At 51.4% G+C, this 26,360-nt stretch overlaps 9 protein-coding genes across 9 annotated transcripts; 4 read left to right on the forward strand and 5 right to left on the reverse strand.

The window, feature by feature from the left end:
- Positions 1-336: 336 nt before the first annotated feature.
- On the reverse strand, positions 337-2,142 carry SCP_0410420 (hypothetical protein; the record flags this gene model as incomplete). The annotated part of the gene is made up of 4 exons (XM_027757769.1): positions 337-500; positions 565-909; positions 967-1,080; positions 1,131-2,142. The coding sequence occupies 4 exons, from the start codon at positions 2,140-2,142 to the stop codon at positions 337-339; spliced, it is 1,635 nt and encodes a 544-aa protein (XP_027613570.1).
- A 538-nt stretch (positions 2,143-2,680) lies between these two features.
- On the forward strand, positions 2,681-3,256 carry SCP_0410430 (Uncharacterized protein; the record flags this gene model as incomplete). Its single annotated transcript, XM_027757770.1, has 4 exons — positions 2,681-2,855; positions 2,911-3,038; positions 3,095-3,142; positions 3,203-3,256. 4 exons carry the CDS (start codon positions 2,681-2,683, stop codon positions 3,254-3,256), a joined length of 405 nt encoding a protein of 134 aa, XP_027613571.1.
- Positions 3,257-4,014: 758 nt separating this feature from the next.
- SCP_0410440 (hypothetical protein) lies at positions 4,015-8,968 on the forward strand (the record flags this gene model as incomplete). The annotated part of the gene is made up of 9 exons (XM_027757771.1): positions 4,015-4,143; positions 4,205-4,285; positions 4,339-4,451; positions 4,534-4,684; positions 4,737-5,071; positions 5,126-5,196; positions 5,251-6,705; positions 6,832-7,101; positions 7,359-8,968. The coding sequence occupies 9 exons, from the start codon at positions 4,015-4,017 to the stop codon at positions 8,966-8,968; spliced, it is 4,215 nt and encodes a 1,404-aa protein (XP_027613572.1).
- Positions 8,969-9,440: 472 nt separating this feature from the next.
- On the reverse strand, positions 9,441-12,852 carry SCP_0410450 (Dehydrogenase citC; the record flags this gene model as incomplete). Its single annotated transcript, XM_027757772.1, has 27 exons — positions 9,441-9,469; positions 9,524-9,550; positions 9,607-9,679; positions 9,732-9,796; positions 9,854-9,886; positions 9,939-9,989; positions 10,052-10,129; positions 10,197-10,263; positions 10,314-10,387; positions 10,439-10,680; positions 10,751-10,841; positions 10,898-11,021; positions 11,073-11,091; positions 11,144-11,322; positions 11,377-11,445; positions 11,502-11,513; positions 11,569-11,607; positions 11,662-11,720; positions 11,776-11,840; positions 11,893-11,962; positions 12,018-12,091; positions 12,149-12,192; positions 12,248-12,315; positions 12,372-12,471; positions 12,543-12,550; positions 12,612-12,779; positions 12,834-12,852. 27 exons carry the CDS (start codon positions 12,850-12,852, stop codon positions 9,441-9,443), a joined length of 1,947 nt encoding a protein of 648 aa, XP_027613573.1.
- Positions 12,853-15,309: 2,457 nt separating this feature from the next.
- Positions 15,310-16,876, forward strand: SCP_0410460 (Postreplication repair E3 ubiquitin-protein ligase rad18; the record flags this gene model as incomplete). Its single annotated transcript, XM_027757773.1, has 8 exons — positions 15,310-15,483; positions 15,537-15,658; positions 15,708-15,904; positions 15,955-16,002; positions 16,050-16,245; positions 16,299-16,448; positions 16,500-16,641; positions 16,703-16,876. The coding sequence occupies 8 exons, from the start codon at positions 15,310-15,312 to the stop codon at positions 16,874-16,876; spliced, it is 1,203 nt and encodes a 400-aa protein (XP_027613574.1).
- A 2,206-nt stretch (positions 16,877-19,082) lies between these two features.
- SCP_0410470 (hypothetical protein) lies at positions 19,083-19,369 on the forward strand (the record flags this gene model as incomplete). Its single annotated transcript, XM_027757774.1, has 2 exons — positions 19,083-19,264; positions 19,318-19,369. The coding sequence occupies 2 exons, from the start codon at positions 19,083-19,085 to the stop codon at positions 19,367-19,369; spliced, it is 234 nt and encodes a 77-aa protein (XP_027613575.1).
- A 2,626-nt stretch (positions 19,370-21,995) lies between these two features.
- Positions 21,996-22,561, reverse strand: SCP_0410480 (hypothetical protein; the record flags this gene model as incomplete). The annotated part of the gene is made up of 3 exons (XM_027757775.1): positions 21,996-22,183; positions 22,234-22,478; positions 22,527-22,561. The coding sequence occupies 3 exons, from the start codon at positions 22,559-22,561 to the stop codon at positions 21,996-21,998; spliced, it is 468 nt and encodes a 155-aa protein (XP_027613576.1).
- A 626-nt stretch (positions 22,562-23,187) lies between these two features.
- On the reverse strand, positions 23,188-24,162 carry SCP_0410490 (hypothetical protein; the record flags this gene model as incomplete). The annotated part of the gene is made up of 3 exons (XM_027757776.1): positions 23,188-23,369; positions 23,420-23,664; positions 23,714-24,162. 3 exons carry the CDS (start codon positions 24,160-24,162, stop codon positions 23,188-23,190), a joined length of 876 nt encoding a protein of 291 aa, XP_027613577.1.
- Positions 24,163-25,149: 987 nt separating this feature from the next.
- SCP_0410500 (hypothetical protein) lies at positions 25,150-26,127 on the reverse strand (the record flags this gene model as incomplete). The annotated part of the gene is made up of 3 exons (XM_027757777.1): positions 25,150-25,337; positions 25,389-25,633; positions 25,682-26,127. The coding sequence occupies 3 exons, from the start codon at positions 26,125-26,127 to the stop codon at positions 25,150-25,152; spliced, it is 879 nt and encodes a 292-aa protein (XP_027613578.1).
- Positions 26,128-26,360: the final 233 nt, after the last annotated feature.

Consider the following 26,360-nt stretch of genomic DNA (forward strand, 5'->3'; position numbering starts at 1 on the left):
CGGAGAATTCCGTCTTATATTCTGAGAACAATGCAGAACTTGCACCATGTGCATTTCTCCGTCGCGTTGTTACGGCAAGAGCAACAACGCCAGCCAAAAATCCTTTTGTCCCGACGCGATCACGTGGCTGGTGTAGCACTATACAGTGCCATAAATGGAAGGTCTCCTGGAAAGACATACCTGGCCACTGTGGATTGACCGACTGACAGCAGAAGGCACTCCCACTTCAAGGAAGTGTGAAATACAAAAGCCAGTAATATTTCACGAAGATAGTGGTACATCCAAGTTGTACGGGTCCATATTACAGTGACAGACAATCCTTGATCCTCTTATTTATCAGTCGTCCAACGTAAGATCTACGACCTCACGACCAAAATAAGCTTCTACGAATCCACCCCATTTCTCAATCACTGGCCTGACGAGAGACTCCCATTCCTTTCCATGGTATCGACTGTGCTCTGAGCGGGCAAAGGTGAAGATCTCTCTATGGATCTTATCGCCTGGGTGTAGTGTCAGCCCGTTCCGACTGAAACGCGCGGATCTGTTCTGAGACTGAGAACTCACAGTCGGAACAAGGAGTCTTCTTCCGTGTACTTGCCTCTCGCGTAGGAGTGTCCTGTGGCTGAGCCCTCGTCTTTGGAAAGTCATCATCAAGGTATGGTGAGTTCACTGCCAAGTCCGCTAGTTCGAGGTGTACGAGACGCTCTACCCGATGGCACCACATGCCCTTCTCGCCAACACGCACGCGGCCTTTCATGAGGCTACCGTCATCCGTATCAACACCGCTAGGCCAGTATCCTCGTAAAACCTGCGGCTTCGAGCCGCACTGCTTGCTCCATTCGTCGATGCGTTTCGTGAGCTTAACTGCACGTCCAACTTTCAGTTGAATATGCTCAGTATTCTCTGAATCTATCAGCAGAAAGGCTCAGAATTCAGCCGAGAGGAGGTAGTAATATATTGACGCACCTCGTATCTCGAACGTGTATATGTAACCCGGAACGTCAGCCTTGGATATCGGCTTCTCCATCGTTAAACGTAAGTTAGCTTGTGTGGAATGCTGTAAGTATTCCGGTATCCAATCTGCACCACAATTGAGAAGGTCGTCGAAAGGCTAGCACAAGGCAACGCACCCGCAACCTTAACGTATCGGTCCCCGTCCTTTGTCCTTAAGATGATTTCTTTCGGTTCCAACAATGCCTTCATATGGATATGGCAGAAGTATTGATCTAGTTCTGTGTCCGCATCCGGAGAGACCTTCACTCTCTTCTTGCAGCGCTTGTCGGCTTTCGTTGTGCCGTTGCACTGGACCGTGTTCAACACAGACGTTGACGTTGACGAAGGCGGAGAAGACGCTGCGCGCCGCCTTTGAATCGGACTCTGCAGCGGTGGACGCTGAGGAGGACCGCGTGAGGAAACAGGTTTAGATGGCGCAGACGAGGGTGTTCGAACTGCAGGGGGACGCCTCGGGGTCGTTGGAACTGATCTTTGTGTTGCTGCAGAGGATGAAGGTACCGCACCGTCATGCACCGAAACCACTAAGTCAGACTGCGTACGTGCAGATATGTCTGGTGCATATGGCCTTAGATGCTGCGCCGCACGCACACGCACAGGCGCGGGCGGTCTTTCTGCAGAAGATGATGCCGCTTGACGCGTCGGAACTGCAGGATCGGAGTAGGGACGCGTAGGCACGTCTGGAATAGCAGGCCTAAGGTGCTGCTCAGAGGATGCATGCTCGGGGGACGCGAACGGCGCCGCGAGGGCATGCTGCATTGTCATCGACATCGGCTGTGGGGCATGTTGCGGAACGGGCATGGGAGAAAATGCTGGAGGTCTTGGGAGGGGACCTGGGGGTGGTGGACCGTAGCGCGCGGGTGCCGGGAACTGCACTGTCCACGCAGAGTCTGCGGACGCGTCGTGCGGTGGGAGAGGAACGCGGTCATCCGGCACCGCCAGGCTGAAACCACCCACAAACCCGCCAGGTCGTGCATTCTGATCGGAATGCCGCCTGTGCTGCTCGTCGGGATCGCCTCTCAGCGTGAACGACGCGAGTCTGCGTGCGACGTCGTCCGCGTCGTCGTGCGCCTGGGCACGCTCAGTGGAGTGGGTCTTGTGCCGCTTGAAGAGGTCGAGCATGGAGGGCATCCTGGCTTCGTGCTGCGGGTGAATTGATGCAGTATATGGGGCATGTGGACACAATAGAATTTGGTATGACTCTGTAAGGACTCCGTTGTTTGGCAATGGCAGGACGACATTGCCTCGAGGTCTTGCCTAGTCTCCCATACCTATGCTTCGGACTTCAGGATGTCAGCAAAGCTCACTGCAAACATGTAGTAAACTGCACTCGTTCGCGCAGGAAAAGGTAAATTATTTCGACCTGTACGAAGTACAAGAGACTTGACGGAGAGCAGGAGGAATGAAGTCCGGAGGCTGAATCGGAAAGTCTTGAGGCGGTTTTAGTCCTCCGCTACTACCAATTCAGGCCTGAATCAGACATCTTTGGGAACAGGCTGGAAGTCTGGACCCTTCAAGGGCGCCAAAGCAACCTCATGGGCGCTTCCGATCGCTCTATCCTCTCAGTTCAAGTCTACACTTGTACATACCGAACGTTACTTTGGCGGCTCGATATTCTACCGATCTGCTCTAATATACACAAGAAGCTTACAGACTTCATCTAACCGCTATGGAGGACCCAGAGTTGGCTGCGATCCGTGCTGCGAGGATGAGCCAGTTGCAGCAGCAGAACGCGGGTCGCGGCGGAGGCCAGGGTGGTGAAGATGAGGGCAAACGCGTGGCAGAGGAGCAGATGCGGAGAGACCTGTTGGCGACTGTCCTTGATCATGCTGCTCGGGAAAGGCGTAGGTTCAGTCTGCTCCAATCCTGGTTTTTGCATTAATTGTAGCTTGCCCACAGTCGCACGTATTGCTCTTGTTAGCCCGGATCGAGCGCGACAGATTGAAGCCATCCTCCTGCGTATGGCGCAGAGTGGACAGCTACGCGGTCGGGTAAGCGAAGATCAGCTCATCGAGCTCTTGGAACAGGTGTGTGTTGATGCCTGCTAACCAATGAAGGATCGCTGAGTTGCCGCGCCGTATAGGCAGACGAAGCGCAATCAAAGAGCGCACCGAAGAAAGGCGCCATTGTGGTGTGTACCCTTTTCTTATGTTTCCTCCGAGTTATCTGCTTGCCTGATTCTATTTTACAGTTCCAACGAAGAAAAGGAGGACTTGACGACGATGACTTCGACCTCGGATTATGATCGGTTGTTTCACCCTCTTGGTTTGCCGCTGTCTCATGCACCTGTATTTCTTGCTATCGCACTGTTGTATCCTCCCACTGCACGCCATCACTATCAGTGCATTCTTAGAGACATTGGCAGTTGCAATTTTGGTTCATGTCGATCTGTCCAGGTCTTCAATGGGATCCCAGTCACTTGACATGGCAGCGGGTGAGTGTTATTACGGCCTGCCGAAGTTATACTCCCAGTTCTCATGCGATGCCGTACTGGGGATAGTCACGCGCGCAGACATGCACGTCTACATACAAGTCGGAGATGGAGTAAGACGTTGGGCGTTTCCGCTTGGCTTCGGCGAGGATCCGGACACATGAATTTGCCGCATCTGTCTACACGAGCCCTCTATATTCCGATAAGTCGCGAGATCAGAGACCCAGACTGTGGCCTCGGTGTGGTTCGACATGGCTCTGTTAGTGCTACTGAGCGTTGTTGCTGTGCAAGCGGCTATGATTGGAACATCGGGTCTTGTGTAACCCACAACTGTGTTTCAGCTAGACAATGTAAATGGTAGACGATATGTGGCAGCTGCAATGAAGCGGCTGGAATGAGACTGGAGGTGCTTGTATGGGCGCCTATCTGAGATATTTGTGCATGTTGTTTGTGCCACCTCGTAAAAGATTCGGCAGGCGCCTCATTGTCGCGTTCCTCACTGCTTTACAGAAGCCTTTCCCTCGTCTTACTTTTGTCTTTCACACCCTCCACGCAACATACGTGTAGCTACCATGTCCTCTCGCATTCATCCCCATTCCCCGTTACCAGCCCCGGCCATGCATACCACCAACGTCGCCGCACAGTCCAAGTCGTACGTTCTTGCAGGCGTACAGGACGCCTATTGGAGCGACGATGAAGCTGTGAGTGCCGTCGGTGTCGACAGAGCTTGGCATATAACTGACAGCGTCGATGCTTGTCCAGGAGGACGCTGAGTGCCCCTTGTGTCTCGAAGAGATGGACATTTCCGACCTCAACTTCAAGCCTTGCCCATGCGGTTACCAGGTGAAATTCACGATGTTCGCAGGGCTGGACAACATCTCACGATCATGTCCCAGATATGCCGGTTCTGCTGGCATCACATCAAGGAGAATTTGAACGGCCGCTGCCCCGCCTGTAGGAGGGAGTACACCGACGAAGCTGTACAGTTCAAGCCCATCAATAAAGAAGAGTGAGTGTCTTTTTTCTGGTGGCAGTTATTCTCCGGCTTCCCTCTGCAGCTGCCCTTCACTAATGACGACCCCGACACTTAGTCACAAGCGCTTGACCCAGCAGAAGAAACAACGGGAGCGTGAGCGCAAGGAGCTAGACGCTTTGAATCGGCGCCACCTTGCCAATGTGCGCGTCGTGCAGCGCAACGTCGTTTATGTTGTTGGTCTCGGGCCGAGGTTCGCGAAGGAAGAGGTGCGTCGGTCCAAATTTGGCTCTTTTCGCAGATCCGCTCACATCACCCCAGCTTATACCAACCCTGCGCTCGAACGAGTACTTCGGGCAGTATGGAAAGATATCCAAGATCATCATCGTCAAGCGGACTCCACCCGGTGGGCGCGCTCCTGTGGTGGGACTGTATATCACCTACAACCGGCGTGAGGATGCCGCGCGTGCCATTTCATCCGTGGATGGCGCACAGTCTCCGGGCGGAGGAAGTGATATCATGAGAGCCAGCTATGGGACGACCAAATACTGCATGGCGTTCCTACGTGGCGTTAGTTGTCCCGATCACAGCTGTATGAATCTTCATGAGTGGGGAGACGAGAAGGACTGTTTCACGAAGGAGGATTTGACGACTCTGTGCGTAGATTTGGGTTTGCAGCTGATGCGAGGCCCTATACTGATTTTTTGTAGTAAACACACCATGAAGGACACTGAAACACGATCGAGAACTACCACTGTCAGGAAAGGCGACGAATCTGAAGGTAGCGTTCTTTTCGTCTGTACTTCTCAGCGATGCTCCTCATGCCAAAACACAGGTCTGCCTCGTGGAGCATCGTGGGCTAGCAAGGGGACAACTGCGCTTGCTAGCTTGACACTGCAGAATAATACCAACCAGTCTACCGCTTCTGTTCGACCCACCCGGCGGGCCGGTGCGAATCCAAGGCAGCAACGTCCAGGATCCTCGACGGTTACTATGCCGAATGCTGAGATTCGTGCTGGTAGAGACCGAAAGGGTGGCTCAATAGGTACTAAGGCTCCTTCGCAGGCATCCTCGTCTCGCCCAGCAACGCCTGCAAGTACCACACAATCGAACCGGCCTCTCACACCAGCAGTGACGAAGATAGCGAGGCTGAAGGAACATGTCCCTCCACATTCGCATCCATATCCACATCCACAGCCGGCTCCTCGATCGCCGACATCCTCTGTTGCGGTTGAGTCCGACGTGGGATCGTCCGGACGTGACGTTGAACCCACGGCGTCACCTGTACAATCTCTTGCCAACGAGGTACCCACTGTTCCACCTGGTATCTCTGTTGTACCCCCCCGTCTTTCTATCCCCCCCGGTCTGCCACCACCAACTAGACCGCCAACAGACGTACCCCAGGTTGCCCTCCAACTCTCCCAATCATCTTATCAGATGTCTACGCAGGCCCAGGCACTCATGGAGGACATCAAGGCAAGGCGTGAGCTGCCTGTGACTGCAGTCACGCAGAGTCCCTTCCCCGATTTCGATCGAATGCTGCAGACGCTCAGTGGCGCTGATGGTGAGTATGGCGGCTTCAGCTTTAACCTCGACCCAGCCCTTGCAGGTGATGTCGCCCAGGACGTACCGCTTCCGGATCTGGAGGCTGAGTCCACCATTCAGTTCAACGGCTCATTCTTTGATGCTTTCCCTGCGCTGAGACAAGGTGGACCGTCGACTTCGAACCCTCTCATGCCTCCACCTGGTCTCACCTATCCTCAGCTTTCTCATCGCTCGATATATGATCCCTTCGCAGCAGCGAGAGCTCCAGCGCTCGAGCGACAGTCTTCTGGCAGCTCTGGCTACACTGGATCATTCAATCCTTTCGCGTCTGAGAGCAATGAGGAACCGCCGTCGCGACGGTTCTCTCCGTTGGACGAGGAAAGGAAGGTGTCTCGCTTTGGATTTGCTCGAGGACGGCAGGGTTCTACGTCATCTTCGCTGCACGCCCCTTCGCCTCTCGGTAACGCGGACAACGTGTCGCATTCGTCTTTCTACAATTCGGAATTGTCCTCGCCCGCCAGCCGGGCTCCTCCGCAGTGGCCTTTCCAAGCGCGTCACCAAGCCCCCGAGTACACTCATCCCCAGAGCAGCTCTGCGATGAGTTCTCCACTGGTGCAGCACGCGCAGGCCCAGTCCACTTTTGCCCAGCAGCAGAGCCGGTTTCCGCCGTACGACAATGGGGTGAGCGAGGCGCAGCTGCGGGATCTCATCACTTCTAGTGCAAATATGCGGAACGGGTCGTCTGGTAGGATGCTCCTGTTCGTATGAATGTCTTTAAGCGTTGTTGACATCGTTTATTCCCACCCATGTAACTCTTGACATCGGACGTTTATGTATCCCATTCTCTCCGTCTGTCTTGTTGCATTATTAGATCAATCCGCGTACAATTATGGTTCAAGCCAGCCGTTCCACGACCCCGCAATCATGTCCGCGAGGCTCGCGTCGCCGACCATAGCCCGCAGTGTCCATGATGCGTACTCAAATCCTCCTTCTGCGGTTGAAAGTTATTCGTCGCATCATCTGGCATATGGTCTTCCCCCAGGTCTGCAGTATCCTGATGCTTCTGCGAATCGTGTCGGTTATGGAACAGGCAGTGGCCCATCGACAAATATGGAGGTATCGCAGAGTAGCTCGGCTCAGGGTGAGTCTTATTTCTATTAATCTCAGGGGAGAGTGTCCTATGTCAGAGTACCGAGTGCCGTACTTGCAGTGCGGAAATTGTATCACCGGCCTTGATGCCTGTCATTCCCTTCATGCAAGCGGCCCGGTCCTTTCTTCTACGTGTTCGCATCTCAGTCCCGCTATGCATTGCCTCCCGGAAGGGTATCCCGTATGCCTCGACGCTGACGTGACCTTGTTCCATTTTGCTATCGGTACTTGTTATTCCTGATGATGAAGTCTCGACGTCTCCTTCTCTCGCTCCTTCCCCTGCCTTATCCTCTTCAGACTTCCCGGCGTTGTCCGTGGTGGAGCATTCCCTTCGTCGCGAGCAACAGTCTGACCCGGCTTTCGCTGGCGACGTCTCAGTCCTTGACGTGGAGGCACAAGCCAAAGCCGAGCGTAAAGCTGCGAAGAAAGCTGCTGCAGCAGAACGTGCTGCAGAGCGAGCCCGCATCGCGCAAGAGAAAGCTGTGGCAAAGGCAGCGGAGAGAGAGCGGATCGCGCAGGAGAAGGCCGCGGAGAAGGAGAGAGCAACTGCGCTGAAGGCCGAGAAGGAGAGAGCTGACAAGGAGAAGGCGGAAAGGGAGAGGGCCGAACGGGAGAAGGTGGAACGGGAGAAGGCAGACAAGGAACAGGCTGCGAGAGAGGCCAAAGAGAATGCTGATCAGGCCGCGCAAGCTAAGAAGGCCGCTACTATGAAGGAAGCGAAGATTCCAGCCACGGCGAAACTGTCCAAAGCTGTGGATCCCTCTGCCTTATCCGCAGTTCCTTCTAGGGCTGCTACTCCGGCGGAGAAGACTCCTACACAAGCGGATGTCCGGAATCGACGAGTGCAAGTAGCGAAGCTCTCGCCAGCTGCCGTCACGCTCTCCGAGCCTGCTACTCAGGTACCCATTCTGTCGAGGATGCCGAAGAAGAGTAAGCCTATCGCTAAGCCCATCAGGATTCCCAAGGAGGAACCAATTGCGGACACCACATCTTCTCTCACATCTGCAGCGACCTCTGACGCTCCCCAGTTCCCGGACACGCTTACACAGGAGAGCAGTTCCAACAACTCTCGGGCCGGTTCTCTTGATAGAACGGTTCCTAACCAGCCGACCCCATTGGAGACTCTCGTGGCCGAGATTAACGTGCAGCTTCCGTGGATGGAGATCTCGAAGCACCCATTCTTCGACTTGCAGAAGATCAATCCTGCTGCAAAGATGCCTCTGGAGTACGGCCCTCTCGTTCATGCGCTGTCGGCTCTCTCAGTTGGTGGCGGTTCTTTCGCTAACAATATGCCGTCAGGTTCTATCGACAACGCAGTGTCATCGTTTCAGCAGCTGCTCGAGACGTTGACTCAGACAATTTCTGACTTGCTCCGACTCTTGCCGCGCAAGACGTGGGACGATAATTCGTCCTTTGATGGTGTTCTTAGGGACATGTTGAAGGGCGATGACTTCTTGGACGACGGCGGTGATGACCAGGACAGCCAGGGCAAGGACGATGAGGTGGCTGCCTTGACCCTTGCCCTGGAGCGTCGGGCACGATGGATGGAGGTGCAGCTCGCGAAACTGGAGGAATTGCATCGTGACATCAATACCGCGGCTGTGCGTGCGATCCTGTCTTTCAATGACAGCGGCTGGGATGCGCACGGATTCCTACCGCGTGTGGGCAACTCACTGCAGCGTTTCGACCTGATCGGTCTGGCCGTCAGCAAGGATGGTGTCTTCCGACCCATGACCGCGGACGAATTGGAAAAGAAGATGATGGTAGCGAAGGAGGCGGAGGTATTTGCAGAGGCAGAACTGCGGGAGGCCATGCAAAGAATGCAGGATCTGAAGCCGACGGAGAATGGAGATTTTTGAGCAGTAGCAATCAGACGTTTGGTCATTATTGCTGAAAGTTGTGTACCCGAATAACAGTGCGGAAGAGCTGTGGAAGTAGTCTTTGTAGAATGCATTGAGATCGCGACTGAAGTTTGTTCCGCAATATCCACATATTGCACGCCTTCATGATGCCAAATAGTAGCTTTGTCGAATTTGGCGTCTTTAGGGTGTTTTCGTATCACTAAGGCTTACGGGCTAGATGGGGGGAGTCCGACAAAGTTTGGTTAACGAAGCAGGGTAGTGGGACCTTTCGGCCGCAAAGGCGGTTGCGAAAACACTCTTTTGCGTCGACACCCATCCTATGTGGGGCATTGGATATGATCAGCTCTGAGAACAGCGAAAAGTACATATCTTGCACAATATAGCAGTCAAACATCTCGATCCCTACCAAATCACCACCACTCAACAGAGTCAACAGTCTAGTCGGCATACAGTCGCCGCTACAACACCTTCAGATCTTGCCTTTAATGATATCCGCGGCTGAATAAACAGGTCAGACCCTTCATCGAACGAAACGTCACGCAGCGGACGCACCTTGTTCTGCAATTGCGTACACCAGAGCTGGATGACAGATGAGTTGGGGGTAAGACATCGTAACTGACAGGAGCGTATCGAACCTTGAGGATGTCCCCCAATGTGCAGAGGAAGGACAGACAGGTCGACGACGCGTATGTTCGTGGTATGATAGACCTAAGTAAAAAGAGTCAGAAAATCGACATGCGAAGGCATACAGCAAGTATGCCTTGAGGCGCGAGTCGACGACTCCTCCGTCTTCCTCAGGCAACATTGAGCATGAACCCGCGCTGTCTGTGTGATTTATCTTTGAACAAAATGCCCAATGACACAAGGTAATGATATGCGTACGGAATGTGGTATTGACGGTGTCTCTTATCCAGTCTACAAGAGAACTTCAGAGACGTTCGCGAGATCTCTCAGACACACCACATACCAGCCAGCTGCTCGTCCGTCTCGACTTCGGGACTAGGATAAACCTCCGTTTCTGCCAATAAATACAGATACTTCGGAGTTAAAAAGAGACGGTGAAAATTAAATGGCCTCCACCTTTCACGATTGTCTTGAACGGCTCTGTTTTTGTCAATCGTCTGAAGAACTTAACAAGTTCAACAATGGTGATGAGATCTAAGTGCAAGTTGAGCCAAGCATAATTGGAACTAAAAGGAGAGAGGATAGTAGGAGGTCCGCTGACCGTAAGACTCCTCAAAGACATGAGGGTCCATCACTGGCGGAGTCAGGGGATCCTTCGAGCCGATATGCTACGACACATCCGTGAGCGCCGGATAGAGACAAGATATATGAGACTCACAATAGTGCCTCGGGAGAACGGTGCGTTTAAACCATAGACAAACGAGATATGCTTCTTCTTGGGATCGGGAACGGCTGGCATACTAGTTAAGACACATGGACCAACCTTCAATGCAGATGACGCACGGAACTGTACCAATGAACCAGGGCCAAGTATAATCTCGAGATCCGGTACCTTCCGCTCCAGAAGGTCAAGCTGGACCTGATACTGCTTTTTGAGACCTTCGGGGTATACGTCGGCCTCAATCCCAGAGCGGATCTTCTGCAAATGAGTTTCCTGTACGGTCGCCGTATCCGGGCACACAGCGTCGATAGGTACGAAGGTGAGACTGACGGGACACAGGTTGAGAAGACTCCTTCCTTCAGCACTTCACGGGACGAATGGATACCATAGTTGACTTGAGGCCGTCAAAAATTGGAACAGAACTACTCGCTCACTTTAGCATAAGCTGTTTTGCAATCTCTTGCGGATCGTAAAGGGGGTCCAGTGTTTGGAAGGTCTTTCCGCCATAGGAAAACTTATCCAACTCTGCACGGGTTCCAGTGCCATGAGCTCTCAATGACACACTGAAGATGAACGCGTACCGTAAACTATTCCACCATGGAGATGTTCTTGCACGTTCGAGCCAACACCAGGCAACTCTACCTTCACCTCGACACCTGCCTTCGTGAGCACGTCATGGTCTCCAATCCCCGATAATTCAAGTATCTACACAAAAAAGTTAGACGGGGGTCAGCACTTCGCAAGTTCTGCACAGACCTGAGGAGACATGATAGCCCTGATAAGCGGTATTACCATCATGAGGACACGAGAGGAAATGAACGACTAACCCTGCACAGAGACAAACCTCGTTCGAGCACTTCACCTCATGAGGAATGCCGTCATGAATGAATTTCACGCCGATAGCGGTTGTAGTGCCATCACCGGTGACATGCGTTGTTATCTCGGTAGCGTGTGCTGCCACAAGCACCTTGAGATTCTCCCGAGACGCAGCGGGGGCATAATACATCTGTTTGTCGTGGGTGTCAGTCGTACAAGTGAAGGAGAAAGGTACTGTACTCACATTGCCTGAATAGGCCCGTTGATTAGTGTCCGGTTGTATCGTCAGAGCTACGGAATTTGACCCAGTTGACTGGGTAGAACGATGAGGTGCAATCTGCAAGGGAAGGTGGACAAAAAAACACTAACGAAACCAGACATCTACCCAGGAGAGACGTAAGTCGATGTGCTGGAAAATGGACGAGATTCTACGCACAGAATCGGTGGTATGCGGGATACCCAACAATTTCAACGCCTTATGAAATTGAAATCTTAACGGCTGTATTCCAGTGTGACCACAACTACTAACCTCAATCATAGGTCTCTCGAGGTTAGAGATAATCTTCGGGAAAGTGGTTACCACAGCGCCTGTGATGACCAAGTTCAAGGTAATTGCAATTTCGTAATAATGTTCAGCCCTCGCCTGAGTCTCCCCGGTGAGCCATGTCGAAGGTCAACACATCGAGGTCATGATCGGGCTGGACGAATCTGCACAAAAATCATTGGTTCAGATAGAGACGAGAAGGTATTTTCGCCCTACCTCTCAACCTTCTTCAGATACTTCGCGGTTGTCTCCCAGTTCCATCCCGTAATTCCTAGTCGCTCGAACACTGGAGAGAAAGATGACTCGGTCGCCACTCTATAGCATTGCTGCGGAAGTCCCACCTTGAAGATATTCTCTGGCAGGCATATGCCAGAAATATGCATTGATTGCAGAACTACCGCCAAGGACCTTGCCCCTTTGCAGGAGAGTTATTTTCAGCACCAATTGGTTACGGGAGGCAATCAATGATTACCGTGACCACAGGAAAGACCGATTATTCGAATGAACTTGATCAACCTGCGCAACTATACTGAGCATGTTTCAGCGGAATAATTAACCGGGAAGTTCATACAGTGTGGAATCGCCAGTCATATCTAGGGTTGTTCTCCAAGTTTGTTCTGTTGGCAATACCGGCGAGCACTGTCCAGCCATCACTATTTAGTCAGCTTCACTGTCAAAGGCAACAGCAAGCTCACAAATGGTTGGATCATCTAGATTGGCTTCCCCGGCCTCTAAGACAAGGACAGAGAGAGATGGGTCCTCCGACAAACGATTAGCCAACACAAGACCAGCAGTCTGAGAACCGTGACAGCACAATGAGGAACTGAGAGGTATTTCTTGACAATCCGACGAGTAGAAACGCTTACACCACCACCTGGATAGACGGAATTTGGTTAGCTATTTACCACGGAAAGAGCAGCAGCAACTGTGCAAACCGATGACTATAAAGTCAAAAGTCTTCCCCACAACTTCGGCGATATTGGCGAGCATTGTATTTGGAGGTGCTGAACGAAGTGATACACAGGGTAGAAGCAATAATTCTCGCCAGGGTTCTGCCACTGGTACTGTCGGGGATCCCTGGATTATATCGCTTTTGTAAACCTCTAGAAATAACAGTCATATTCCGGCAAACCGGCATATGTACTTCAAATCAGTACCCGCACTGCCCGAGCCCATGCAATAGACTCTCGAAGCGACATGCTAGCTTCTGCCCGTACCGGGGATATGTTTCATTTCCGTGTTCAATTGCAGACAACTGAGGCGCGAACTATAAATAAAGTCTGACTGATACAGACTGAAGGTTTAAGTCTTTGTGCTCCCGTCCCCAGCTATGGCCGCTCCCGCGTTAGGCTGATTACAGCGCCGGGGTTGGTCGAGCCACATTGCAACGGGAGCGTCGTGGGCGTGGATAAGTAGGGAAAGCGTTGGTGAGTGCAACGACGAGAGGATTGTGGGAGTGTAAGCGGCAACAGCACCTGGTCCATGGGCAAGTGCAAGACTGCCTTCTAGTGGAACAGATTGGCGAGGAGCATGTCAAGTGAGTAGGCATGGCCGAATCTGAATTCAAGTACCGGAATTCTGCGAGAGAATATGCATTCGCTTACTTAGCTGACGCACAAAACGCGTCTCAGCATGATTTGGGCTTGTTGATCATGCGAGCTGCTTCTGCACCTAGCCACTTTCCACACATCAATTTCGTGCGGCGAGCTCGCGCGCACACACACATATGAGAGGTAAGCCTAATCAGCTTTGCTGTAGCGACGCACTTCCAGATGCCAGATTGGTCAACCTGATACCAGACACACGGATGGGCAGAACCCTCAAGCTTAGGCAGATAAGTCCAAGACAACAGGGAGCTGTGAGGGAGAGCAAATATTGAGAAGAACCTTACGGGAACACACCGCATTGTTGTACTACAACTGGAGAGAACCTTCAAGCTTAGGCAGATAAGTCCAAGGCCTGCAACTGAGTGTGTCCTAGTTGGTGCGGCGATTGAATGCCCTGTCATCGTAACGAGCATGCTTGAAATATGTGGTGCCAAAGAAATTTCACAAGGACTCAGAAGCCATCGTTCCTCTCCCAGGCGCCTGTCGGAAGGCGCGTCAGTCACAGTTGTGACGCTGTCACGGGATATGTTTCGTCGTTCGCGAACTTCAACGAGTTGGGTTCAAGCATCTTATCCAGGCACGTACGCCTATCAAAAACCTCACGCATCCAGCTTTACGTGTGGACGGACTCCTCCGCAACATTTGTCTTTCTGCCCGAGTGCATCCCCGACTACCGGAGTCTCGCACGTTTACTAAGCACAAGTGTGCAAAGCTTTCTTTGCTCATGCGCTGGACGTATTGTGGCGGGAGTGTGAAGATGTACTGCCGCTGTTGATGCTTCTATCACAATCAATCACGAGGATAGCCGACCGTGGAGAGCATGTCTGTATGTACTTGGTTTAGTCTACCGGTGCTTCTCTGTGATACTCAGGTTGCTTCACCAGATACTTGAGAAGTGTATAAGTGCTACAGCGCTACTGAATGGTCAAGATTCGCATCATGAAAACCTGGTCGATCCACAAGCTTCAGACCTTCCCCTGCTCATGTACACTGCACATGGCCCCAACGCGAACGCCGGAGAACAAACGCAACAATTAGTGTAAGAGAGAGAGAGACCATGCTGCAGATAATACTTTGGCTGCCGAAAGGCCCTCCAGAAAAACCTGTCAATGTCGTTAACTGCCTAGCTGTTAATTGAGTCCCCGAACTCCAGGAACTGGAGGAGGGCCTTGTCGAGGGATTTCGTACCGCGCCTCTGCTAGCTCCGTACGACGCACGTAAACATGTGTAAATAGGTGACAGACTCTTTTTTACGCAAGGAGTTTTGATGACTAAGACTAACCTGTTCCGGTCGATGGTCGACGACCTCGCAAGGCTCGCACTGCATTTTCGAACATTTCTTCGTGTTCTGTGCTGTTCATATTGTTGCTTCTGTGAACCTCGGAAAGTCAAAACTATACATTGGTACTGTATTGCTGTGTTTTTGGTGCCACATAGTCATAAGTTGACACTCTTGCTGCTCTCCTGAAGTGTTGCTCTGCCAGGTGTACAGTACTGTATGTTTTTTTTGTTGTTCTACAGAGTGGTTGGAGAATGTTGACATTTTCTCCGGGATCAATGCCCCACGGCTTCCTCGAGGATGAGCCCATGCCCCTCCTCGGAGTCTTCCGACCGAATTCCGAGCCTGACCAACACCACTCGGATGACAGTGACAATGATGATGGCTCGCTCGTGTAGTTTTCCATTACTGTAACTACCACAAATGCCTGTACCTGTACTACATATGTATCAATCACACACCCTTGCTCATACAAAAACCATGAGCACCCCATTGGAGTCGGGGACTGGCGCGAGCACCGCTACGATTGAGTAGTTGCAAACAGAGCGAATCGGAGGTGACGCGGTCACGGCTCCCATTCAATCACGTGAATTTGACGCGTCCGTCACCGACTGTCACGGGCTGTGACTACGCGCCTTCTGCTCCCGACCGCGACCTACTTGACTTATACTACCCCGTCCCTATTGTCATCCCTGATTTGTCTGCATTTATTGGGATATCTAATGCTATAAATCGCGGCGTACCAACATGTCTGTTAATGATCTCTTGCATGATACGGATATTCAAGACCCGTCCGACTTCCCGCCGGCGGACGTCGCGCCAGGTGTCCGCCAGCTTGACGAAGCCCTACGCTGTAGCATCTGCAGAGAGCTATACCAGGCACCAGTAACGATCAGCTGCGGACACTGCTTTTGCTCCCTTGTATGAGGAACTTTTCCGCACAATATCGCTGCTCCTGATGCTTTGTTCCCTAGTGCATACGGTCTGTCCTTCAGGAGAAAGGAGAGTGTCCTCTTTGTCGACAGAGTGCATCAGACACAAAAATCAGGAGGAATCCTGCTTTGGAGAATGCTGTGAAAGCGTGGAATCTAGCACGGTCTGCATCTCTGATATTCATGATTGACTGATTGTGACCTTCGAGACAGGGCCTATTTACTTCGTCTTTTTAATGAGGAAGGAACTCGTACCTCGCAGAATGGTTTTGCATTATCTACTCCATCAGAACTGGAGTCCGAGAAATCCAGTAAGAAACGTAAACGCGCTACGTCTGAAGAGGAGGATGACGAGGTGCAGGTTGTCAGTGGCCCGTCAATACCAACCCCCAGCGGGTTCAAAGCAAAAGGTGCCATCTCTCTGCATATACTTGCTGTTAGCTAAACATGCCGTATGCAGCCATGAAATCGAGCCCCCAATCTCCAGCCACACCATCGTCCCTCAATAGTATGTCCATCCTCTCGCGACGGGTAAGCATCTCTCACGAATTACAGACCTCGTCCAATGCCCAGTATGCCAAAAAGACGTCCCGTATGACAATATCAACACCCATCTCGATAGTAACTGCCGAGAACTGCGTGTGGAAGGCTCGACAAGCGTCATACATGCGGCGGGAGACAAAGGCAAACAAAAGCAAGAATGGTCCAAGATACTCGGAGGTGCTACCCGTAAAGGAAAGGAGAAAGAAAGGTATGATCAACGTTCGAATTTAACCGTGAGCCTCTGCCTATCTTACGTCGCAGAGCGAAATCCTCCGAGATCGCCGAAGATACAGAGTATCTGCCCAAGGTCTCCTATCACACCCTGAAGGATAGTGTCATCAAAGACCGATTGTTGGAGCACAACCTACCCACAACAGGCGACAGGAATACATTGAATAAACGACACGCGAAGTAAGGACTTGACCCTTCAGTGATGTGCTGTGAAACTCACCACGGCGTTAGATGGGTCATGATGTTCAACGCCAACCTAGATCAATCTTCTACCGATAGGAAAACCCTCTCGCAGCTCAGACGCGAGCTGCAGACGTGGGAAGACGAGCGGAAAGCAAGGAAACAAGTTGTCACAGATACAACGGCCTACGAGGTGCGTCGACCTCCTCCTGACTACCTTTACCTCTTCACTGAGAGCGCTTTAATGTAAATAGAAGGCGCATAAAGCCGAATTTGCCAACCTCATAGAAGCTGCGCGTCCGAGGAAGGTGTCAGACAGAGGCCACGTTGCAGAAGAGGCAACGCGTGCTGGTCCAACAGCCGTGCAGGACACGGCCACCAGTTCCGAGAACACCATCGACTTGGATGCTGATGATGCGACTGCGTAATGTCGACGTCGCCTATTGCCTCGGATCGACGAAGGATCTCGTGTTATTGTTTAGGATATGTTTGGAATATGTACACCAATATCTTGGGTTACTTGCTATATTCTAATATTATGCCTATATGAAGCTTGAACCACAAAGCGGCGCGTTGCATTTATCGCTACGGGCCACGAGTCGGCAACCCATTTTGGGTGGCCATGATTAGTGCTTGCTTTGTTCCTTGTCTTATAACAAGCAACGCGGCTCGTCGCATGACATTTGCCTCTTGGCTATATATAACGATGTTCGATATGCCTCACCCAACACTGCCCTCACGACCACACTTCTTCCTCATCTTCCATTTCTACAAACGAATACTACAGCCATGGATGAACGCCACACAATTACGCCCCCACCTCGGCGGCACCCTCTGCACAAAGATACTTGTACCACACCCGCTTTCGGAGACGGTGACGTTAAATTGCACAGATGCAGCAGGTGTCGATACCTGTACAATTCAATCGACGAGAAGTTCCACATGAAAGTGTGTGAGCATCGGATAAAGCCCATCCACCAACCAGGAATCGTAGAGCCCGCCCAAATAACCGCGCGAGCTACCAGCCAGATGGTGCCGACGGAAAACGGTGCTACGAAGGCCACCACAGCAGCCGCAGCAGGCCCGAGTTGTGGCCCAACCCAGCAGCTGTGGTGTCAGCGCGATGTATTTCCTGATCCTGACGAGGACATAATGCATGTGTTCTGGACGAATTATCAGGACGAACCTGACTATGCCAAGCTTAACGATGGTACGCCACGGCCCTGGTGTGATCTTTCGATGACCGCTGATCGACGGAATAGGTTCTCTACTAGGCACACCGGATGCACTGGATACTTCCTTCCGGAGACGACAGGCTGTTCCAGGTTTGTGGAAAGTGAAAATACCAGAAAAACAAGCCCGGAGAAAGGGAACTTTGTGGCAGTGCAAGTAGTTGCTCTGTTTCGCTGGTCGACAGAGCCCTGTTCTGAATGAGAATGTATCATATTAGATCTCCCACCGACTGCGAATGTATGAAAAACGTACTATATCTCTTCATGCTGTGTCACTGCATGATAACGAGGAGTAGTGCCAACAAGCCCGAGGGTGAGAGGAGGACGAAACTTGAGGATTCAACGTTGCTTCCTGTGGGCATGAGTCGGTTCACTTGCGAGTCAGGTTTCCATGTCAACGCCTTGTTCATATCTCGCAGCGAGCGTGCAGGAGGGAAGTAAGACCGTTGAGTGCAACGTTGCATGGGCTGTCACTGCGCGACCTCTCTTGATTTGAAGCTCCGACAATAGCTTGCAAATCACCCAAGGAAAGGCAGGGTGAACTGCAAGTCTACTTCTAGTTTGGTCTTGGTATCCTCCGGCACGCGCAATCTATGAGAAGCTATGCAGATCCATTGAACGGGGAGAGCGCGGCGAGCATAAACAATATCAGAGGGCAGTAAAAGGTCTATCACATAGAAGAATTCTTGGCAGCAGCAACACATTGACGAGTAATTGATCACTCATCATCGCACCTGCGTCTCGTGGGGTGAACCACCGTAGATGACACGTAAGTGCGACATTCTGGGTTAGAGACAATACACTCTGTGAAAGTCATCATGTCAGCACCGGGGGATGGAATGGAAGGCTACCCAAAGACAGTGTAGCTACTCTGCCTCACCTTCGTGTTTCAGGATATCCGCATCAGACACGGAACCTGCGACAGCGCAGGAAGACATGTGTACTAGTCAGTTGTAGGATTTGAAATTAATTTTGAACACAATAGAATATCGTCCAGCTGAGATGCGCCTCAAGGAAGACGCGGTGTTCAAGCTGAAGTGCGACTGCAAGATAACAAAATTGCAGCCCCCGAAGTGACCACTGGAGTCGTGGCGGACTTGGAGAGAATTGACGAGAGGCGGAAAGGACAGCGGCCTGAAATGGCAAGTCTCATGCTTCGCACGATCCAACGAAGTGGCGACTCCGCCTGAGCGCTTTCAATAGCTGCATTGCTGCCACACGAGGATATCGGACGGTAACAATCAAGCAGACGGAGATCCCATGCCATGACACCACGATACACGTTGTTACTGACCGGTGCCATGCATCACCTCGCTTTGCGACCAGTTCGCCATATATAAAGAGCAAAGTGAAGTGGCGAACATAGACATCACATCTCTCATCCTTTCTGCACATCCCCACGATGAATCCCATTGTTCCTGCCCAGGCAGTTGCTGGCGGCAACGTACGGACGTGCCCCGACTGCAACGCCAAGTATAATATCGTCGACCAGAAACTCCACGAGGAGACGTGCGACAATGATCGGGAGGTCCCAGCATTGATAACCGTTGTCTCGGTCCAAAAGGTGTTGATGCGAAATAAGTTGTAGGTCTGCACTATGGCCTGTAATGCGGCTTCGCTGACAGTACTCGTCATAGTAACAACCATATGACTGTTGTAAAAGAATACGTCGAGGTCCTCCAAGTGTAGAAACAAACGAAGAATTCAGATGTCCGTACAGGGCACGGAGATGGAACAGTGCGTAAGCGAGTACCCTTGATGCGAGGAGAGCACCAGGAGACAGAGGAATAAGGGCCATGGGCGACTGACAGAGTCCAGCAATTCATGACGTACATGTCGCACTGGCGGAGAGTGATACCGGCACCGTAACTACTTGCTGTTCACCCCTCAGGTGCTAATATAGAACTAAATCCATTGCTGGGCCATTACCCGTGGGGTGAGGAACAAACAACGAAGAGTAAGTGAGGAAGGAGGAGCCTACGGAGGGACAAAGCAACATATGGGCGCCTAAACGAACAAAGAAGTGAGTTCTCGCTATAAAAGCCAACATGAGACAGCTGCAGATTGAAACCGCGCCACCCACGCGTTCGTAGAGCTCCCAAGTGGCACTCTGTTCCAGTCTCCAGTCGCACTTCCCCCGATCCGACTGAGCCAGTTCTTCATCCTCCATCCTCTGGATCTTTGACAATCATGCCGAAGCTAAATTTCAAATGCTGCTGCGGCGTCATGTTGAACAAAAGGGACTACCCTCGACATGCCGAAGCCTGCCAACATCTCGCGGTGGCACACATCTTGCTCAGCCTGAAAGGGAATGTCAACCCTTCGCAGCTTGTTCCACTGCCGAGGAAGCATCCACAACTATCGCGCCTCACCCACGAAACAAAAATGCGGCCTCAGCGTCGAGCCAAGCACGACTTGGACGACCAAGGCAAGGTGGAGTCGGCGTGGAGAAAAGCCCAACGTGCGAGCCTCCGGATTGCGGGCATAAAGAAGAGCACTAGGCACCTTCCAGTCGCGATACAGTCGACATAACCCCATCTATGGTATGCCAAAGAGCTGTCAAAGACTCACAACGACTAACATACCATCAGCTAGGTTTTGTCCGATGAAAGGATGTACCTGTACCTCTAGAGGAAACCCTGCAGAAGCGGCAGGCGTCGGCTGGACGGGCACCTACCCACCACGATGCCGACACATAACCACCGCCACACCAAAGTGTGCATAGCACCGCCCAGATGCACTCCTCACCGTGCCAAAGCGTACCACCTCCATGTCGACACGCTACGATCATGGGCGCCGTGTTCGCTCCCGAACATTGCCTTCGCATTCCACTACCGTTGCCACAAAAACTTTGGCACGGTGCATCTCCACTGATTCACCCACAATCAGTCCTTGCCAATGGTCTGCACAATGGATCAGTTGTGCACGTACCCTTTGGATGACACATAACCTATCCGTACTAAGTCACCATACTCTTCTTTCGTCTTCAGAGTAGCGACTAGGCCACACAGACACCGCCTTCCTGTAGACCAATCGTATAGATATTGTACAATTGCTTGCACGGATGTACTCTATACTGTTAGCATAGCAACCACCTAAAACAGCATAAAGAAGTGTCACGAACAGCCGCAACAGCTTGACAGGTTGCCTTGTATTGTGATGTCGCCCCATTGCACGCTTCTCTGCCTGAAACACGAAGACTGAGTCGCACCCGTCCTCCACTTGCACTCACCCAGGAATGATGTTTTCAAACCACACTAGATCGCACGCCCCGTGTATGTTCTGCAACAGGACCATCAACTGCGCGGACAGAGATCTGCATTTCGATGCGTATCACGTCCGTTATGTCTTCCGGATGCCGAAACCCAGACGACGGAGACGGCGACGGACTGAGGAAGAGACTGCAGCTGAAGTTCCAAAGCCTGACGGCGAGTCGCGAGAAGGTGAACCGATTGCGCGAGAGGAGAACGAGGCTGCATACGGGAGACAAGGGTAAGTTGGAGTTGGAGTGAGCTGCGTAGAACGTACCGTTGACGGACTGGCAAACATGACAGATCGCAGGACCGAACGCACCCCGAGACTGATCTTGCAGGACGTCAGAATAAGTCTGCTGTGCAAAGAAGGTCTCAGCCACGGCAGGACAAGCAATAGGCCCAGATACACAGGACAACGTCGTACGCCATACTTCACTGAAGGTCCTGCATCGCGCTGAATCCTTGCTTGATACAGTGACATCCTCAGCTTCTCCATAAAAGAAGCAAGAGATAGGTGCTGAAGATGTCGACTCCCCTGGTAGTAGAATCAATGACTGGGCGTAAACGACGTTCTGTCCGAGTGCAAGAGAGCGGTAAAATCGCACCTAGTGTATCGGCTTGACCACGGAATAACGTGAGCCACCGACAGGCTGCGTGAAAAACATACATAATACACGTACACGTACACTTGTTCTCATTCGCATGCAAATGAATGTTCTTAGAGACTCAGAGCCTGCGAACGGAAGCCAGAAGACGTCCAAGAGACCTACAGTACAGTTCGCCGTAATCAAAGCAACCCTGAACTGGGTGAACCAGTCGGTGAGTAAGAACTGTACCATAACTAACCACAGGTTTCCAGACCATGGCACTGTGCCACCGACGAAAGCAGATCGTTAGCGATAACGAGGATGATGATGAGTCGTTCGTCATCTGCCGTGGACGCATAGCTCCCGCCAGAATAGACTGTCCAGTGGTGTGCACGTCTCATTTGCTCGAGACGTGTTGACGAACTTGGGAACGAGGGCATATATACATCGGGAACGGGTCGATAGCGAAACAGACTATTCAGAATTCATCAACACAGACTCGGGCAGTGTCCCTCTGTTGACGAGATACTGCACAAATTCTTGCGCCTGCTCTAATGCATCTTCCGGGTCGATATAGTCGTTGTGCAACGTTAGTTCCACCAAGCGTTTTGGAGAAGTGATCTGGTAGACTGAGATACAATCGTCCAGGAATTCGACGATAGCTGCGGGGGGTCAGTATAGCAACGCGTTCATGCAGACCAAAGAAACTCACCAGGGCCCCAAACCCCGAAATATTTTCCAGCGTCATGCAGTTCAAAGCAGCCGAAATCCAACGCCTGGGGCCATGGCTTTCCCACTTCAATCGCCATAGTTCGCTTGCACTCGTGCGGCCGGGCATGTTCAAAGTCGATGAATACGGGGGAGTCATCCTTCACGAGTACGTTGCCACCGCACACGTCGCCATGTTCAAGCCCACAGAAACTATGCAGATGTTGCAGACGGTTGACGAGCTCCACTCTGCCCAAATGTTAGCTATGGCAGGACGGTGCAACTTGACGAACGCACTTGAAATCAAGGTTCTTGTAGAGAGCTTTGCTCATACGCTCACCACAATTTTTCAGCACAGTACAGGTGATAAATCGAGAACCGAAATGGCCTTGAAATATGCCATAGAATTTGGGCACGATTTTACCTTGGACAGCCGCGAGCTCATCCTGGTAGAACCCAGCTTCTTTGATGAGGTCATCATGGTGCGCTTTGAGGGTTGTGAGCTTGATAACTATGTCAATCGGCGTGTCCTCTCCTTTCTACATTTGTCCGGCGAATACGAGCGTCTGGCGGCCGCGATGGATTCTTTTGCCCTGCTTCATCACATAGAGTAAGTCTGGCTGGGGGCAGTCGTCAAATGACATGCCAGAGGGAGTAAGACGACGAAGAACAATTGGGTCGACGGAGGTGATATCCCACTCGACCTAGTTAATGCCAATGTCGACTTCGATACGGAGGGTAGCCATGGTACTTGGATGTTCGACGAGGTTCGACGTCGCGACTCTCGGAGTCAACGGTACGCCACGATCACGTGCCCCGCTTCAGACGTAGTCGTCTGTTCGTGACAAGTTCGTGACAGCAGTACTTGCCCGAGATATAAAGATACATGATGAAATGGTATACAGAAAATTGACAGGGACACGAAGAAAAGAGGGATACCTACTGAGCTGGACGCAAGCTAATCCATTAACACTGACTCGGGCAGTGTGCCCATCCCGACGAGATACTGCACAAGCTCCTGTGCGTCCTCCAATGCCTTCGCCCGGTCAGTATAATCATTGTGCAATGTCAGGTCCACCAACTGCTTTGCGGACGTGATCTGGCGGACCGAAATGCAATCGTCTAAGAATTCGACGATAGCTGTGTATTATCAGCACAATTGCACATTCGTTCGCATCATCGAGACTCACCGGGCCCCCATAGTTCGAAGTCCCTAGCCACATCATATAGTTCGAAACAGCCGAAGTCCAACACCGGTGGCCATGGCTTTCCTACTTCGATTGTCATCTTTCTCTCGCACCTATGTGGTTGCGCACACTCGAAGTCGATGATGACAGGGAAGCCGTCTTTCACCAGTATGTTACTACTGCAGACGTCGCCGTGTTCGACACCACAGATGCTGTGCAGATAGCCCAAGCGACTAATGAGCTCCACTCTACGTGGACGTAAGCTATGGCAGGCTAAGAATGACTGGACAAACTCACTTGAAATCCATATCCTCGTGCTGAGCTTTAGTCATATGCTCGCCACAGTGCTCCAGCACCATGCAAGTCATAAGGAGAGTGCGAATGTGTCCTTGGAAAATACCGTAGAAACGAGGAACAATGTTGCCTTGAACAGCGGCGAGTTCATTCTGGTAGAAATTTGCTTCCTTGATGAGGTCGACGTGCCGGTCTCTACCAATTGTAATTTTGAGCACTATATCAATGAGGCGCCCGTCTCCCTTCTGCATCTTTCCGGCCCATACGTGTGCCGCACGACCCCGATGGATTCTATTGCCCTGTCGCACATAGAATGTTTCCGACAGAGAGGGACCATCGGGCGATTCGCCAGATGAGGTGAGACGATGCAGGACAATCGGTAGAAGGGAATCGTCATCAGCGGGGTTGTGTAAGTTCAGGCCAATGTCAAATTCGAGACGAAGAGTGGACATAGCGGTCAAAGGAATATGAGGAAGCGTGTAAGTATGTGTTCGAGTTCAAACCTTCTATGTTGGCCAACTTGAAGGCGCCAACCAACACGTAGGAATTCCATTGTTGCCGTCCATCGCGATTGGATTTACTTAGAGATTCCAGACCGCTGGTAAACATTGACAGGTGAGCGTCTTCGAATTTTTTCAGAGCCATCACGAAATCACCAAAAGCAGGGGGGGTTTATGTGTAAACCGGGTTTCTGAATAGACTAATCCAAGAAATAGGTGCTGAAGCGCTGAAGATGTCCGCATGGTCGAAGAGTCAGTGACCGGGTACGAACGACGCTCCTTCCGAGCTCAAGAGATCGGTGAAATCCTAGTATACGACCCGCCGACAGGCTGCCCGTTAAGATGATCATGTACGCTTGTTCTCATTCGCATGCAAATGAGAATTTCTTCTAAGAAAGACTTCCATGCGAAAAAGAAAGGTACAGCTCGCAACAAAAGCAAATTTGAACAGGATGGATCGTCTATGCAAAAGTGTGACATCATAACCAAAGACAGAGCAAATATTGGCGACGACGGGGGTGATCCAGTGGCTCATTCGGCATCGGCCGCATCAGCAAAACCCAACTTTTTCTTACAGAGCTATTTTGACTTTTCGGTCTTACAACCCTTATTTAAGGCAATAAGTCTTCAAAGTGTCCATAAGTCTGATTTCAGACACTCATGTAATATGCATTAGGCCCCTTTTTGACCTTATACCCTTAAATAAGGATCATAAGTCCATTTAAGTCATTTAAGTACCCTTTTAAGTAAAAGTTGGGTTTTGCTGATGCGCGGATGTTGGGCTCCCAGCCACAGTAATAATTCGGTCTATACGACATATGCAGAGTAGAAAAATACACGGTGCAGTGGTATACAAAAGAGCAACAGTAAACTAGACATGTTCATGAACTCGGGGACAGGAGGGCATGGGACTGAGGTCGACAGCGGGACAGTGGCCGGTTATTTAGACATCGTCAGTACAGACTTGGGCAACGTCCCTCTGTTGACGAGATACTGCACAAATTCTTGCGCCTGCTCTAGCGCATCGTCTGGGTCGATGTAGTCGTTGTGCAACGTCAGTTCCACCAAGCGTTTTGGGGACGTGATCTGATAAACTGAGATGCAATCGTCCAAGAATTCGACGATAGCTGCAAGGGTTCAGCCTAATAATGCAGTTCATGCAAACCATCCAAACTCACCAGGGCCCCAGATCCCAAAATATTTTCCCGCATCGTGCAGCTCAAAGCAGCCAAATTCCAAAACCTGTGGCCACGGCTTCCCCACTTCAATCGCCATACTTCGCTTGCAATTGTGGGGCCGTGCATGTTCAAAGTCGATGAATACAGGGTAACCGTGGCTCACGAGTATGTTGCCACCGCACACGTCGCCATGTTCAATCCCACAGGAGCTGTGCAGATACTGCAGGCGATTGACGAGCTCAACTCTGTGCAGATGTTAGCTATCACAGACCCATAGAATTCGATGAACTTACTTGAAATCAAGGTTCTGGTATTGAGCTTCGCGCATAGGCTGACCACAGTGCTCCAATACCATACAGGTGATAAATCGAGAGCCGAAATGACCTTGAAATATTCCATAGAACTTGGGCACGATCTTGCCTTGGACAGTGGCAAGCTCGTTCTGGTAGAAACCAGCTTCTTTGAGAAGATCGTCATGATGGGCTTTAAGGGTCGTGAGTTTGAAAACTATGTCGATTGGGCTTTCCCCTCCCCTCTGCATCTGTGCGGCCCAGACGAGTGTCGAACGACCTCGATGAATTCGCTTGCCCTGCCTCACGTAGAGCGTCTCCGACTGCGAGGAGTCGTCACATGTTATGTCGGAGAGGGAGGAAGTAGGACGATGAAGAATTATTGGATCAAAGGAACCGTCGTCGGTCCAATTGATGCCAATGTCGAATTCAAGACGGAGAGTAGACATAAGTGGATGTTCAAACGTTCAACTTCGAAGAACCACCCATATAAGCTGTCCCTCGCGTGGGAATTCCAGAACTTGATCTGGCGATCTTGAAGGGGAATTCCAATCTAAGGAATGATGTGTAAGTACCAGGCCTCCCACCTCCCTCCCTGCTCGGTATCCTGGCACTAGACGCTCCATGGCCATGCTTAACTACATGTGGTCCAGTCCATTGTGTCTCCATCATGCCCATTTTC

Source organism: Sparassis crispa (assembly GCF_003851025.1).
Source record: "Sparassis crispa DNA, contig_000003F, whole genome shotgun sequence".
NCBI lineage: Eukaryota > Fungi > Basidiomycota > Agaricomycetes > Polyporales > Sparassidaceae > Sparassis > Sparassis crispa.